The sequence below is a fragment of the Dreissena polymorpha genome, chromosome 7, assembly GCF_020536995.1.
Source record: "Dreissena polymorpha isolate Duluth1 chromosome 7, UMN_Dpol_1.0, whole genome shotgun sequence".
In the NCBI taxonomy this organism is placed as follows: domain Eukaryota; kingdom Metazoa; phylum Mollusca; class Bivalvia; order Myida; family Dreissenidae; genus Dreissena; species Dreissena polymorpha.
The window spans coordinates 66751849-66765750 of NC_068361.1; the positions used below are offsets into that span (position 1 = coordinate 66751849).

At 35.8% G+C, this 13902-nt stretch overlaps 1 protein-coding gene across 2 annotated transcripts; it reads right to left on the reverse strand.

Annotated features, from left to right (window-relative positions):
• Positions 1-4925: 4925 nt before the first annotated feature.
• Positions 4926-13522, reverse strand: LOC127838529 (uncharacterized). 2 transcript variants are annotated; one of them, XM_052366328.1, is made up of 3 exons: positions 13459-13522; positions 8231-8372; positions 4926-6032 (listed from the first exon to the last, which is right to left on the reverse strand). In XM_052366328.1, the coding sequence occupies exons 2-3, from the start codon at positions 8277-8279 to the stop codon at positions 4999-5001; spliced, it is 1083 nt and encodes a 360-aa protein (XP_052222288.1). In that variant the 5' UTR covers positions 8280-8372; positions 13459-13522; the 3' UTR covers positions 4926-4998. The 2 variants fall into 2 exon arrangements, with proteins under 2 accessions (XP_052222288.1, XP_052222286.1); XM_052366326.1 differs by lacking the exon at positions 13459-13522 and adding an exon at positions 13014-13425.
• Positions 13523-13902: the final 380 nt, after the last annotated feature.

A 13902-nucleotide genomic window follows, 5' to 3' on the forward strand; every position in this document is an offset into this window, starting at 1 on the left:
CGACCCAATTCTAGGTCTGTATGTAAGCTGTAGATACGAGTTGTTGACCGCAAACGTTTGCCAGGACTTTCTAAGTAAAACCACAATGAGGTGCATAAGTTTGTTTAATTGCATTTCAGAGTTATTGTCCTTTGTCGGTAACCCGGTATGTTAATCCGAAGACATTTGTGAAGTTTCAATTAGATACCTGCAGTTCTAATTGAGAAATATACTTAGTTCATGCAAACATTAACTTCAATTTCAACTTTCAATCAAACCCTTAACCTGGCTTTTTTAGGACCTTAGAGGGCATAATCCTATTAAAATGCTGGTAAAAGTTATACGTCTTGATAAGTGATTAAGGCCCGGCATGATAATCCCAAAGACATGTCAGATGTTTCAATTGAATGACTGAAGTAGTTATAAAGGTATGTACATGTTACATGCAACTGGAACACCTATGTCAACTTGCATGCAGACCTTAACTAGACTTTTGAAAGAACAAAAGAAGGTATTATCTTAAACGCTGGTTATAGTTATAAGTATTGGTTTGTAACTGTATTTGAAGACCCTGAGCATAGAGATATGGGGTTGTTGCATGCAAAGTTCACCTGATTGTTCTACGAATATTAAGAAGCATAATTCTGCTTAACTGCTGATCAAAGTTATGGACCTTGTTACATTACTTCGCACGATGATTCCGAAGAAATGTGTGCAGTTTCAATTGAATAATTGTACAATATATTGAAATATTACCTTGAAGGATGCAAAATTTAACAAAAATTTTATTGCAAGCAAACCTTAACAAAACCTTTCCAAATACAAAAGAAGAGTAATCCTGCTTAAAAGCTAGACACAGTTATAATACTTGGTCAGTGAATGCTTCTTAAGACATGGACACGTATGAAAAATGTTAGTTCAATGTCCGTAGAAGTTACTGAGATGGGTAGATGTTGCACAGTTACCTTAGGTAAATTTCTTATTAGAAAGGAGCATAACTCTGCTTAATAACAGGTGCAACTTTTGGAACTTATTTATCAGTTGCCTCAGTTTATGACCCCAAAACACATGTGTTGATTATCAAAGATGGTGCACGTTTGCCTCAACAAAGAGGCATAATTCTGCTAAATTGCGAATCAGAGTCATGGAACTTGGTCAGTGATCTTACGCAATGATCCCGAATGCATGTGTTGCGCTTTTATTAAATAACGGTACCAGGAACAAGTGTGTGGAGATGTGCACGTGTACCTTGACCAGATCATTACGCCGACCCCGACGTTTACCTTGACTAGATCATTACGCCGACGTTTACCGTGACAAGATCATCACGCCGACGCCGACTTTTGGCGATAGTTTAGCTCAGACTATGCGGTGAATATTCAAGATAAAACTAAAAATTGGTCAGTGTTTATAACAGGGATTTATTGCACAATTGTATACACCTCATTTACAAATTAAAGGTACAGACATATCACATATCGCACATTCTATCACCAAATTTACAAACTAAAATAACAATAAAGTCAATTAGTTGTAATAAATGTCCATTTATCTTTTACAAATTTTTCAAAAATGTTATCATTATTATTTCATATCATTAGTATATGTCTGCTTATTTATTATTAGAAACACATAATTATTCGACAATAATACAATAAATACGTAACTGAGAACATGATATATAGCGGTACAGGTTAAACGATGGTGTATGGAGTAAGGTGTATAAACACACGTTTGCATTTTGTAATAAAGCTCTCATCAATATATATTTTAAAACAAACATGTTTTTGAAATCGTTTCCAACAGAACATTACTGTAAAAAATATTTTTAAAAACACGCAACAACATCCCCTCAGTAACTCCATGTACAAAACCTACAGTGAAGCATATCAAATTCGCATTTTCATTGGTCTATGTTTTCCAGTAGACGGGGAGGGGAATACTGTAAAATCATTAGTATTGGTGGGCATCAAATTAAGTATGTAGTATTAAAAAAATGCTAGCACAAGTACATTCGTGTATTTATGATTTTGTGTTTAGTTTGCTTATCGGCCAGCCCTTGATCTCAAAGAAAATTACAGTCTCACGAATAACAATGATCTACAGTATCATTTTTTATGTAACACCATTAAAATAATGTCACTTCTACGTGTATGCAATATTTAGTAACCGATAATTATTATGCATTTGATCGTTAAATTTTGATTTCATTCATGAACAATATTTGTAAAAACAACAAACAGTTTGGCACACACATTACAAATCAACACAACGTCAACAACAGCAACAACAGTGTTAATAATGTCACAAAAATGATTTTCAACAAAACCAAAACCATAAAATAATGTTATACCTGAAATCGTAAAAGTAAACATAACCTTAATCGTGAAAACACTGCACATTTAGAGATCGGAAGTACTGCTGCTATTTGTGCTAGCGACACCGTTCCTATCACACAACACCCGTTGCAGGTACTCAATGATCATCAATCATACTATAGATTGCTATACATCAAAGAAAAAAGCCTAAAGAATGTGCGTAAAGTGTTACCCCATATTAACCTGTGCAGTATGCACAGGATAATCAGGGAAAACACTTCGCGTGTTTATGGAATATTTCGTTTAAAGGAAGATTCATCTAAACAAACATCAAGCTAAGGCGGAAAGTGTCGTCCAATATTAGCCTGCGCGGACTGCACAGGCTTATCTGGAATGACGATTTACGCACATGCATTTGGCCAAGTTTTACAAAAACCAGGCTTATAATTTCGTCTTCCCTTTTTTCAACGTTTTTTCTTATGTATCGGCTGAACAGCTTATTAATTAGAACATTATTGAGCAAACCTGAATATAATTTCACGGGTTGTTTTCTTTGTCTGGTAGCATTACAACTGTCGGCTCAGTTCTGTCTTTTCGTAATTAAGAAGTTGTCTCCCATTCGGGAAGGTATCACGAGTATCCCGGGTAAAAAGCGGTCCGTCTAAAATGCGTATATGACTCATATCCGCGGATATGACCGTAAAGTGCGCATATGGACGAGTATAAGCAATATCGACACTTTTTCTGCAATGTTCATTTCAATTCTGGATTTTCGTAATTCCGTGTAAACTGAGTTGTCGTTCGTGCGGGAAGGTATACCCACTTCCGGTGTCAATATAAACAATGGGGAAAGACTACTGCTCTATCTTTGAGTGCCATAATTTCAGCGGCAGAGTGGGTAAATTTTCAAAGAGAGTGGTTTTACATAAAATGCCGAAGGACCCATGTACAAGAAAAGCTTGGGTAATGGCAATAAGCCGGAAGAATTGGTTCCCAACGTTGTACACACGGGTATGTTCGGACCACTTTGCAGACGGCATCGGACATAACTCTTTCAATCGTAAAAAAGTTCCGACTGAGAATTTACCTCAGCGCAGAGTTCTTCCAAAACATGAGAGAAAGGAGCGTACCATATTACAGCCCATTCCAGAAAATATTTCAGTCACCTCTGCCCTACATTTGCATTCGTAAGTAATAGATATGTAGCATGTTTTGTAATCACTGGTTGTCCACATGCAAAAAGGGTAAATACAAGTATCCTTCTGCCTATAGTTTCACCCATTCCTATGAATTCAGCCAACCCCATATTTTTGAAATTATGACATATTTCGATAAAACTTTTGGTATTTATCTTAATTTTGAAAATTCTATTACAAATGTGTTATTGTTTGGTTCACATGCGGTGTGAAGAAATACCGAAATACCCGTTATAACCAAAATCCCCCAAAATTCCCATTACTTTTATTTGTTTTATCAAAATACTGCGGATATTAAGATAACATATTGCAAAATACACTGAAATCACTGATGAAACATTGTTTTTTTCCAAGTTTGGTAGTGAAAAACTAAAATATAAACATTATTATTGGGATTACGAGAATGAATTCATAGTGCAAAGCACGGTCAAGTACCGAATTCCCCACAATAAAGACCTGCAAGTGACAAAAAATGATCTAGGAGCTTTTTTAATATTAAAAAGCAGTGGTACAGACAAAAACTTCAAAATGCAAATGTCAGATTTTGTTTTGAAGTAAAACAATTTTGTAAAAATTAAGCAAAATTTGCTCTAAAAGTTGTGTAAATGCCATTTTTTGCAAATATTCATTTTTGAATAGTATATTGGTGTTTAGGAGTCAATTAAAAGATTAATTTAATGATTTATATCAATAAATACAAACATTTAGTGTATTACTATCAAAATGACTGAACAGATTGATAGGAAAGATACTACCAAATCAGGCTTGCTAGATTGCCATCCTAGAATGTTACTAAGGAAATGTCTGATATGGAGATAAATGAACAAAGGATATCGTAGTGCTACATTTAAATGTTTCAAGAATGATTATAACCATTATAGTTGCGCTGTTATTGAAAAGCAATGCATGTCCCGCTAAATATATAAATATATATCCTTTGTTCATTTGAATAAATAAAACGACGTGTATATTTGTACGTACTAATAAACTATAATATATAGAGGACATTTGTTGGATTCGGTGGATTATCGATTTTAAAGTGATATTATGTTGGAAAAATGATAATGTCTATTAAATTGTTATATTTTGAGACAAGACTTACATATTTAACACATATTGTGTATTTTTTTTATTAAACATTGCAGAAAAATTGTCGACATTGCCTGTATTCTTCCATATCCGCACTTTTCGGTCAATCCGCGGATTGAAGTCATATTCGCTTTTTAGACGGGCCGCTTTTTACCCGGGATACTCGTGATACCTTCCCGAATGGGAGACAACTTCTTAATTACGAAAAGACAGAGTTATCAACATTAAATCGACACGAACTCAAAGTGACTTTTGTTAAACCAAATTATTGAAACATTACCCCCTCCCCAAAACAATAAATAAACAAAAGACAATACAACAACACCCCCCACCCCCACCCCCCCCAAAAAAAAAGCAACACAAAACTAACAAAAAGTAAATGCTAAAAAACATAAAATTTCAGCACAAACAGAAATTTAGGTTAAATCGTCATATGAACTATATGGACTATATTGCAAATCATCCGGACCTTCCCCGTAATTAATTACAGCCGACAACGGAATCGCCTGCTCATTTGCCGCGGAATATTCCACATAACCACGTGACATGTTCTGCACGAGCTGGTGTAAAGGCTTTCCCGGGCTTTTTGGCGCGTGAATGTTAATACCGTGCCCGTTCATTCCCGATCCGGGTGTGCGGGAAAGTTCGGGATTTAGTAAGCCCGTAGCCAAATTATCGGTTTCCGGGATCTGGTAGGCTTCTACAAACGAGTGGGAGCTCGCCCCATTAAACAGGTTCGTCATTTGAATTTCAGATTTCTTCGCTTTTCGTCGTTTGTTGCGTCTCTGTCTAAAAGTTTGACGTTTACGTTTTATACATATTAATTGACTGAAATACCTACTCCTCCACGCTATTATGAAGATAATTACCAAGATTACGAGGCCTACCACCGCTATGGAGCCCGCGATTATCGTATACAACAACGCCGTGTTCAAAAATATGTGTTTTTGCTTTGTCACAATAGTCACACAGTTAGAATCTGAATGCTCATCCAAAGTGCGTATGCACCAGTCTTGATGTCCAACTTGGGGACACAAATTGTAAGCGGTCTGCGCGCGCAGACCGTATATAGTCACGTGATCGTCTGGTGTAATTCTGATCGGCTGAATATTGCAACTTCCGGATTTATCTGCTGGCCAATAATGAACAGAGATCCCAATGTCATCAATAGGGTCGCTCACATCCGGTACAAACGTATTTACACCTGGTCGTTTGGTTTTTGATTCCAGTAGCGTTTCTTCTTTTCCGGCAAACGACCGATAAATTAACTCCACCTGTAACGTCACACTCTCGTCGCTATATGCTGACATCATCAACTTCACGTGAGATTCACATCGGCTTCCGAAGTATCCATGACGACATACGCAGGTATTCATAGTAACGTGTTCTGACGTCACGGTCCGACAGGTGCTATTGTTCAAACATCTGCTGCAAACGGAAGCAAACGTCTCTGAAAATAAAAAATCAACACCGTATAAGGGCTTATAAAATTTACTTGTGTAAGAGGGCATAATTTCCATAAAAAAATTAATATAAACATTTGATGAAAAACAATTTCCGCATTTTTTACAAAACAAAATTTCATATATTAAGTACTGTAACCATTTGTGTAATCATAATTCAGAAGTCAACGGTTTTCATTAAATTTATTATAAACAATAGCCCCTAAATCATGCTAGATATTACTACAGTGTATACATAAAGGATGAATGGACTTTTCTGTTTGTTATGTCTTTTGTACGAATATTTACCGTATATCATTTGTAATCATGCAAACGTCACTTTGTTTAATAAATCTATGTGTAGATTGTCGTGTGACAAAATACAACAAGAGGGCCTGAAAGGTCAAAAGTTGCTCAACTGAGATACAAAGGAGCTGACCTGCTAAGTGCAGCCCCAAGATATCATTGTTCTGGATGTTCTGAACAAGTTTCATGAAGAATGAACTAAAAATGTAAATTTTAGAGTGCTATCAAGGTTTTACTAAAGCCAAATTAGGATAAATTCCCCGGCCCCTGGTGGCAATGTTTTTCCATGAAGATCGGACAATTAATTTTGATTCTAGAATGTTAACAAGGCTTTACTATAGCCATATGTTGTATGTTCCATATATGGCCACATTTATTTCCCATCTTCATGAAACTTAGTTAGAAAATTTGTCCCAATTTTATCTTGGACGAGTTCGAAAATTGTTTTCGTTGTAAAACATAGTTGCTTGGCGGCGAGGATTTGTTTCTTATACATGTATATATGTATATACATGTATAAAACATTTTCCAACGTCTCCAATATATCATTGGGGAAAATCTTCTGACCATGTTTCATGAAAATCGGACAATAAATGTGGCATCTAAAGTGTACACAAGGTTTTACTATAGCCATATATGGAAAATGCCCCGCCCCTTAGCGGCCATGTTTTTCCACCAAGCGGAATCATTTTCGAACTCGTCCAAGATATCATAGGGACGAATGTTCTTACCAAGTTCCATGAAGATCGGACAATCAATGCGGCCTCTAGAGTGTTAACAAGGTTTTACAAAAGTCATATATAGCCATATTAGGAAAAATGCCTCGCCCACTGGCGGCCATGTTTGTCAAGCAACCTTAAGCATTTTCAAATTCTTTCAAGATATCATTGAGACGAAACTTCTGACCAAATTTCATGAGGACCGGACACTAAATGTGGCCTCTATAGTGTTAACAAGGCAAATGTTGACGCCGCACAACGCACGACGGACAAAAGGCGATCACAAAAGCTCACCATGAGCACATTGTGCTCAGGTGAGCTAAAAGATGGGAGGGAGAGACTCTCCCGCTTCCGCGCATGTCTCTGTGAAGTTAGAATGAGTAAAAGTAATGTAGCTATGTATATTTTCTTTTGAACAATGGCGCTTGAGTTACATCTTACTGAGTAAAACTTCTTGTGAAATACTATTGTTCCTTCTTATATTTTGTTTATTAAAAATTCTCAACGAATATTGTATCATTTCGTTTCGTATGATGAGCTTAATACAATCAATCGTCGTATACTTCACTGCTATGTTGATTGTATAGTATGATCTGTATTATTAGTTTACACGACTTCTTACTGACCCTGTTAGGTGTTTTACAGGGTCAGTAAATTAATATTGGGCGAGAGGAAATAAACGACGATGAAATGAAAGAATATCACATACTCTTTGATTGCTATTACAGGCTTTGAGATGACCGATAAGCAAAACAGGTGAGTCGGTGTATCGGAAAATGGAGCTTAACCCTTTGCATGCTGGGAAATTTGTCGTCTGCTAAAATGTCGTCTGCTGAATTTCTAAAATTAGCAGTTTCTTCGATTTTTTTCAAAGAATACTATCAGAATAGCAAACAGTTTGGATCCTGATGAGACGCCACGTTCTGTGGCGTCTCATCTGGATCCAAACTGTTTGCAAAGGCCTTCAAAATTCGGTTCCCGCACTGAAAGAGTTAATGAATGTGTGCACAGGCTAATCTGGGACGACACTTTCCGCCTAAACTGTATTTTTCGCTAAGAAGAGACTTCCTTTCAACAGGAAATAAAAGCGGTAAGTGTCGTCCCTGATTAGCCTGTGCATTAAGCCCCGTTTTCTCAGAGCGAGGCTCAGATCTTAAGTACGGATAAGCCAATTTGCTTACCTGCCAATGAAATCAACACTAGAAACGTGATGTACATCCGGGAGTTCATCGTAGATGGCGCCTCCACTGGGTGTCTAGCATCCTGTCGACCGGCGGTACTGAGGAGCGTGGGCGTTAGGGAGGCGGGGATGGTACATTAAAGCTGCAGTTGAAAAGATGGTTCCTTTAAACGGATCGATTTGACAGATTCTCATTATGAGGAACACTTTTCTTTTACAGAAACAACATATAAGTCTTCATTACCCAATACTGGTATTTAATTTATGGTTCCCATAGTGTTCGTTAATCTACTCGAAGAATTAATAATTTATTCTGCAAAATGCACATGATCTACTAGAAGAGCAAACACTGTAAAGTACATACTTTTCTAAAGCACAAACTATTGTTCGGTTTTGTTCCATTTGTTGTGCACTTGTTGTTAATAATCCAAATCTTTTAATACTCGTTAATGCTTAAAATACAATCCCATTCATCATTTAAAACTGATCAACGATGTTTAGTAAACAGATCTATATCGAAGTTTACAATAAAAACACCACTTTCCACTTAAGCCAGAAAGTGACTCGCCTTTGTTCGCATGAAATCAAGAATGAAGTACATTCAATTGCAATGCGCCACTGGGTTGGTCTTCATTCGCGTATATTAACCGATGCGAGGGGTATAATTTAAACGGCTATCCCACGGGGGTTTAATTGTAACAATGTCCATCAAATAAATAGAAAAGTGTGGCAATTAATTTCAATGCTGTTATTTCCCGCCATAATATTGCGTCATCCCCAACATAAACACCATCCCTAGTCTGGGTAGCCTTTACTCGAGTAATTTTATCACTCGGACATGATTGTTTCGACACATTTTTGTAACTTGTTTCTTAAAGGGGTATGCCTATGAAAAGAACAAATCATCTGACAATTATTTGACAAATAGCTTCAATGGCGACTGAAAGAGTCGATTGGGAAACTATCTGCTTAATATGATCACGATTCATCTGAGGTCAAGTTTGTTTAACCCTTTGCATGCCGGGAAATTTGTCGTCTGCTAAAATGTCGTCTGCTGAATTTCCAAAATAAGCATTTTCTTCGATTTTTTTCAAAGAATATTATCAGAATAGCAAACAGTTTGGATCCTGATGAGACGCCACGTTCTGAAAAATTCGGTTCCCGCACTGAAAGGGTTAAGCATTCTTATATTAATTAGACCGCAACCAAAATGACGGTCTGCTTCAAGCTGAATACTAGTGTATTAAAGGCGGAACATAAGAATGTTGAAATAAGCGTGTTCTTTCCCATGTGTTCGAATGCCGTTTGTAACTGGAGCATAGTCTTATGCATTCTTTTTTGACCATATTATATATTTAAACACTAAATAATTAAATCAATTAATTATTATCGTACATGCGGTGATAAATATTTTATTATGAAAATGTATTTGTGTAATAATTGTCTTGATTCGGAAAACACCTGTAACCGTATTGTCCCTTTAAGGCCTCGCGTACTGTAGTAATGACATTTTTAATTTAAATGGCGAACGGCTAACCACGACTTCGTGGCCCGTACACTAAGTAATGCATACGCTGAATTGGAATTCAGATAGATATTGTTTAAACTAGAGGGGTCAATAAACTGCCAATTGTTCAAGTGATTGAGTCGACCGGACATTAACAAGATTGGATGCGGGTGGTCCGCTGTCGAACGTTAATTACCCATTATCTCTGGAAAAACGGGGTTCAGTGAAGTCTTCACGGGTCAATCAGGAACGACACATTCGGCATGAACATACTTTTTGCTAAGAAGATACTTAATTTAAACGAAACATACGATAATCGCGGAAAGTATCGACCCTGTGCGGGACTCGATCTACAGGCTTATCTGGGACGAAACTTAACGACCATACATTAAGCCCCATTTTCCCAGACCGCGACTCATTTGTATTTATTTCCGTCGTTGACCGATAATAACTTAATTATCTGGTTAATTTAAGAGTTTTCCATGGTCACCGCCTGGTGAAAAAGGGACAGGAAATGCTTTGTTGTTTTTTCACTGAAATGAATTGCAACATGCGATTACGAGTTTGCAGTCGAGGTGTTCTCTCTTGCTTTTGCTGTTATAGCTATCGAGACTCGCGTAACGGTAACTGCGGCCTAAATGAAACACACTACAAAATATCTCCTTCGTAAGATGAAACAATAATTCACACTAACTCGCTGACAAGTTTATAAATATTTGGTATTGCTTTTACCAGAAAGCGTATTATTGTATCTCTGACTGATTCCATCACAATGTATTTAACCCATTTATGCCTAGTGGACTCTCCCATCCTTCTAAATTGGATAAATTTTATTTCCAAAATTAGGGATGTCTAGTATATTTATTTCTATATTTAGAATAGTTCTTATAGAAATTCATTTAAGCAAACGGCGCAGACCCTGATGAGACGCCGCATCATGCGGCGTCTCATCTGGGTCTACGCTGTTTGCCAAGGCCTTTTTTTCTAGACGCTAGGCATAAATTGGTTAATTAATCAAACGATAATAGGTACAAGAGTACACTACATTTTATTAAATTCACATTATTTACAATTACATTTTACGTTTTCCTTTCAGGAAAACAAGTTTTATTGGCGTCGCACTTAAGTGCGGCGACTCGTATGTAATACGTTTTTTTCGCTTATGGGAGGAGAAGTTAATTTACGGATCAAGGTACATTGTATATATTTTTGTTGTCAGAATATCTTGCATCGTGGTGATTTTTGTGTAAATTAGTGTAAATAAGTACTGCTTTTTGCCTATTACATTGACTACAACATGTATTGCCAATAATGCAAAGCTAATTCTTTTAATTAATAACTGATCACAGGGACTGGGCAATAATAAAAGATCACAGGGACTAGGCAAATACGCGAACCGGTGAAACTTTCTGGTTTTGTATAAAAACAAAACATAATCCAAATATATTTATTTTGTGGTTTTTCTAACAATAGCGCAGACTTTTGCTGTTCGAGTTTTGGTTAACGCGTATTTTCTTCAATTTTACAAGACGACAGCGATTACACGGTTTATTGCTTTATTGATAACCGTTACACTACAGTCACTTATTAATATCTTAGTTAGAAGGTGATTTTTTCAAGCGGTTCCGTAGTGTAGTGGTTACACGCTCGCTTCACATGTGAGAGGCCCAAGGTTCGAGCCCCAGTAGAATCAAATTATTTTATTTGTGTTCTATGTTAACTTTTTGTTTTGATGTAAACATTTTAATTTAAATAAATATGCTGTTGTATTGTAACCATTTTTTGTTTTTATTATGCCCATGAAATATATGTGTGAGAGGGTGGGGTGGGGGGGGGGGTCGTAAACACATTAAAACTTTTACAGTGTTTTCATATCAATGAGTACTCAAACCCTATCGTTAATGAGCAACGTAAGAATAAGTTCAGAATCATCTCCCCTTGAAGTTGAGAAAAATATGAAATAACGCTTACAAGATGAAGCAGATTTTTTAAAACCTACACAATTCTGTTCCATTAATGAAAACTGCACATGGATGCCAGTAAAAAAGGAAACTAATGTAAATAAAATGAACTATGAAATATTTGGGGGTTACAACACAAAATCATAGATAATGGTTATTTGGGGGTTATAACACAACATCATATATAATGGTTATTTGGGGGTTATAACACAAAATCATAAATAATGGTTATACCAGTATCTTTTTCTATTTTGTTTAAAATAATCGGCCATTATATTAATATTTACAGTAGAAAAAATATCGTTCCATGTAACTTCATTGAGTGCCCTTTACACTGAAATTCCCGACGCCCTTTGATGCTTTGTTTTCGATTTTAATTCACAAAAGAGACAATCTGCACACCATTTACAGTGAACACAACAGTATAAAATGATACACTTGAATTAGTGTTCAGTGTTATATAAGCAAAGAAATAAAAACCAGTTAAAGTTTTGCTAATGTACTTGACATGAGGAAACATATCGTATGTTTCTAACAGTTATAAACCTGTCATTGTGTTTTAAACGTTAAAGACAACGTTGTGTTGAGAAAAAATCCAACTCTTACGGTTTACTTTAATGGTATGTGGACCCATACGTTCGTAGTATCGCCTGGTTTATGTAGAAAACGAACGATTATTAGGTTCTGTCATAAATAAATTGGTAACATATATTTTTCAACTGAAACTATTGGTAAAACAAAAGATATAATACATTAGTTATTGATGTAATATATGTTTCAACAAAACTCAGTTCCAAAGTCTCTAACCGCATCCTTGTATTAAGGAGAGGCTATTTTCAGTTGTATGAGTATAAAATAAGAATGTGTGTAATTTCACCATACTATCGCATATAGCCCAAAATTCAACGATTACAAACTTTACACAAAATCCAGTTGTTTATTCCATGATTAGTACATTTATAAAAGCTAAACCGTGGGCCACAATAATGCGTATGAAGCTGTAAATAAAACGTCTTTATGCAATTTTTGTCTACGCGAGATACAGATCGACAATATTTAAGGACAATATTAAAGGCAACTTTGCATCAACCGTTATAATAATTATAGAGCGTGCGTGCCCTGTCGCATGCAAATCACTTTAGCTTATCTACGTTTGTTAATCAGCAAATCGACAGCGATACAAAAGACTATTGGATATCCTTAATTACTGCATACACCTGTTTAACAATGTATACATTTCTTAATAAATGTTCGAAAAGAATGCTAACGCTATCAGAAAATAGATCTGCATATACGATTAAGTGTAATCTACATACCGCTATATCGTATACAGTACCAGCGAATCAATGGAGCCGTCGTACATACGCTGTTTATTTCGTCATTGACGATATTTAACACATGATGCAACTAAATTAGAGTTAATTCCTTACATAATTACAATACGAATGCAACCACTTTCGTTTTTCAAGTTAAATGAGAATTTATTCAAGCGAAGAGTCTTTTCCCGATTAACATTCTTTAGTGGTCGATATTTGTAAAAACTTTCCACGAGAAGCCTATAATATATTGATCGAATAATGACCCCAATCACACGATATCAGTAACTTTTGCTTACAGCTTACAGTCACGACTTTTTTACTGATTTATATTATAATTTATACTGGTTAATCGTGATTACTATACACATAAATTAAAAATGCATAAACCTAAATACGTATCTAAAGTTTACTTAAAAACAAGAAACTTGTCACGTTAACTCACCTTTTATTTCCGTGTTTACATTTTGGCTATCGATTGTTCCCGGTTTGAGATAGCGATAACAAAGGCTACGTAAGCGACATGAGAACAAATAGCTGGGAACCAGTAAATTACCAGGTACGAAAACGGTGACGAAGGTAAAGATTGCAACCTTTCATTTCGTACCGAAAAAGAAGAACATTTTGTGTGTGTTTTAAACCCAATAGTTCATATTATAACCAATAGTTTATGTAATCATAACGAAATGAAAGTATTTTTTTTAAATAATATGCGTGATATGGCTATGAAAATGTTTAACGCATAACTTTTTACATGTAATGCGGTATTAATATTATTGGCAGTGATTGAAATATTGCTCTTGTTCTTACTGCTACTGAAAACGAAGCTCAAAACATAAAGAAGCCAGACAACAATAAAAATGCTTTATGAATGTAATGTATACCTTTT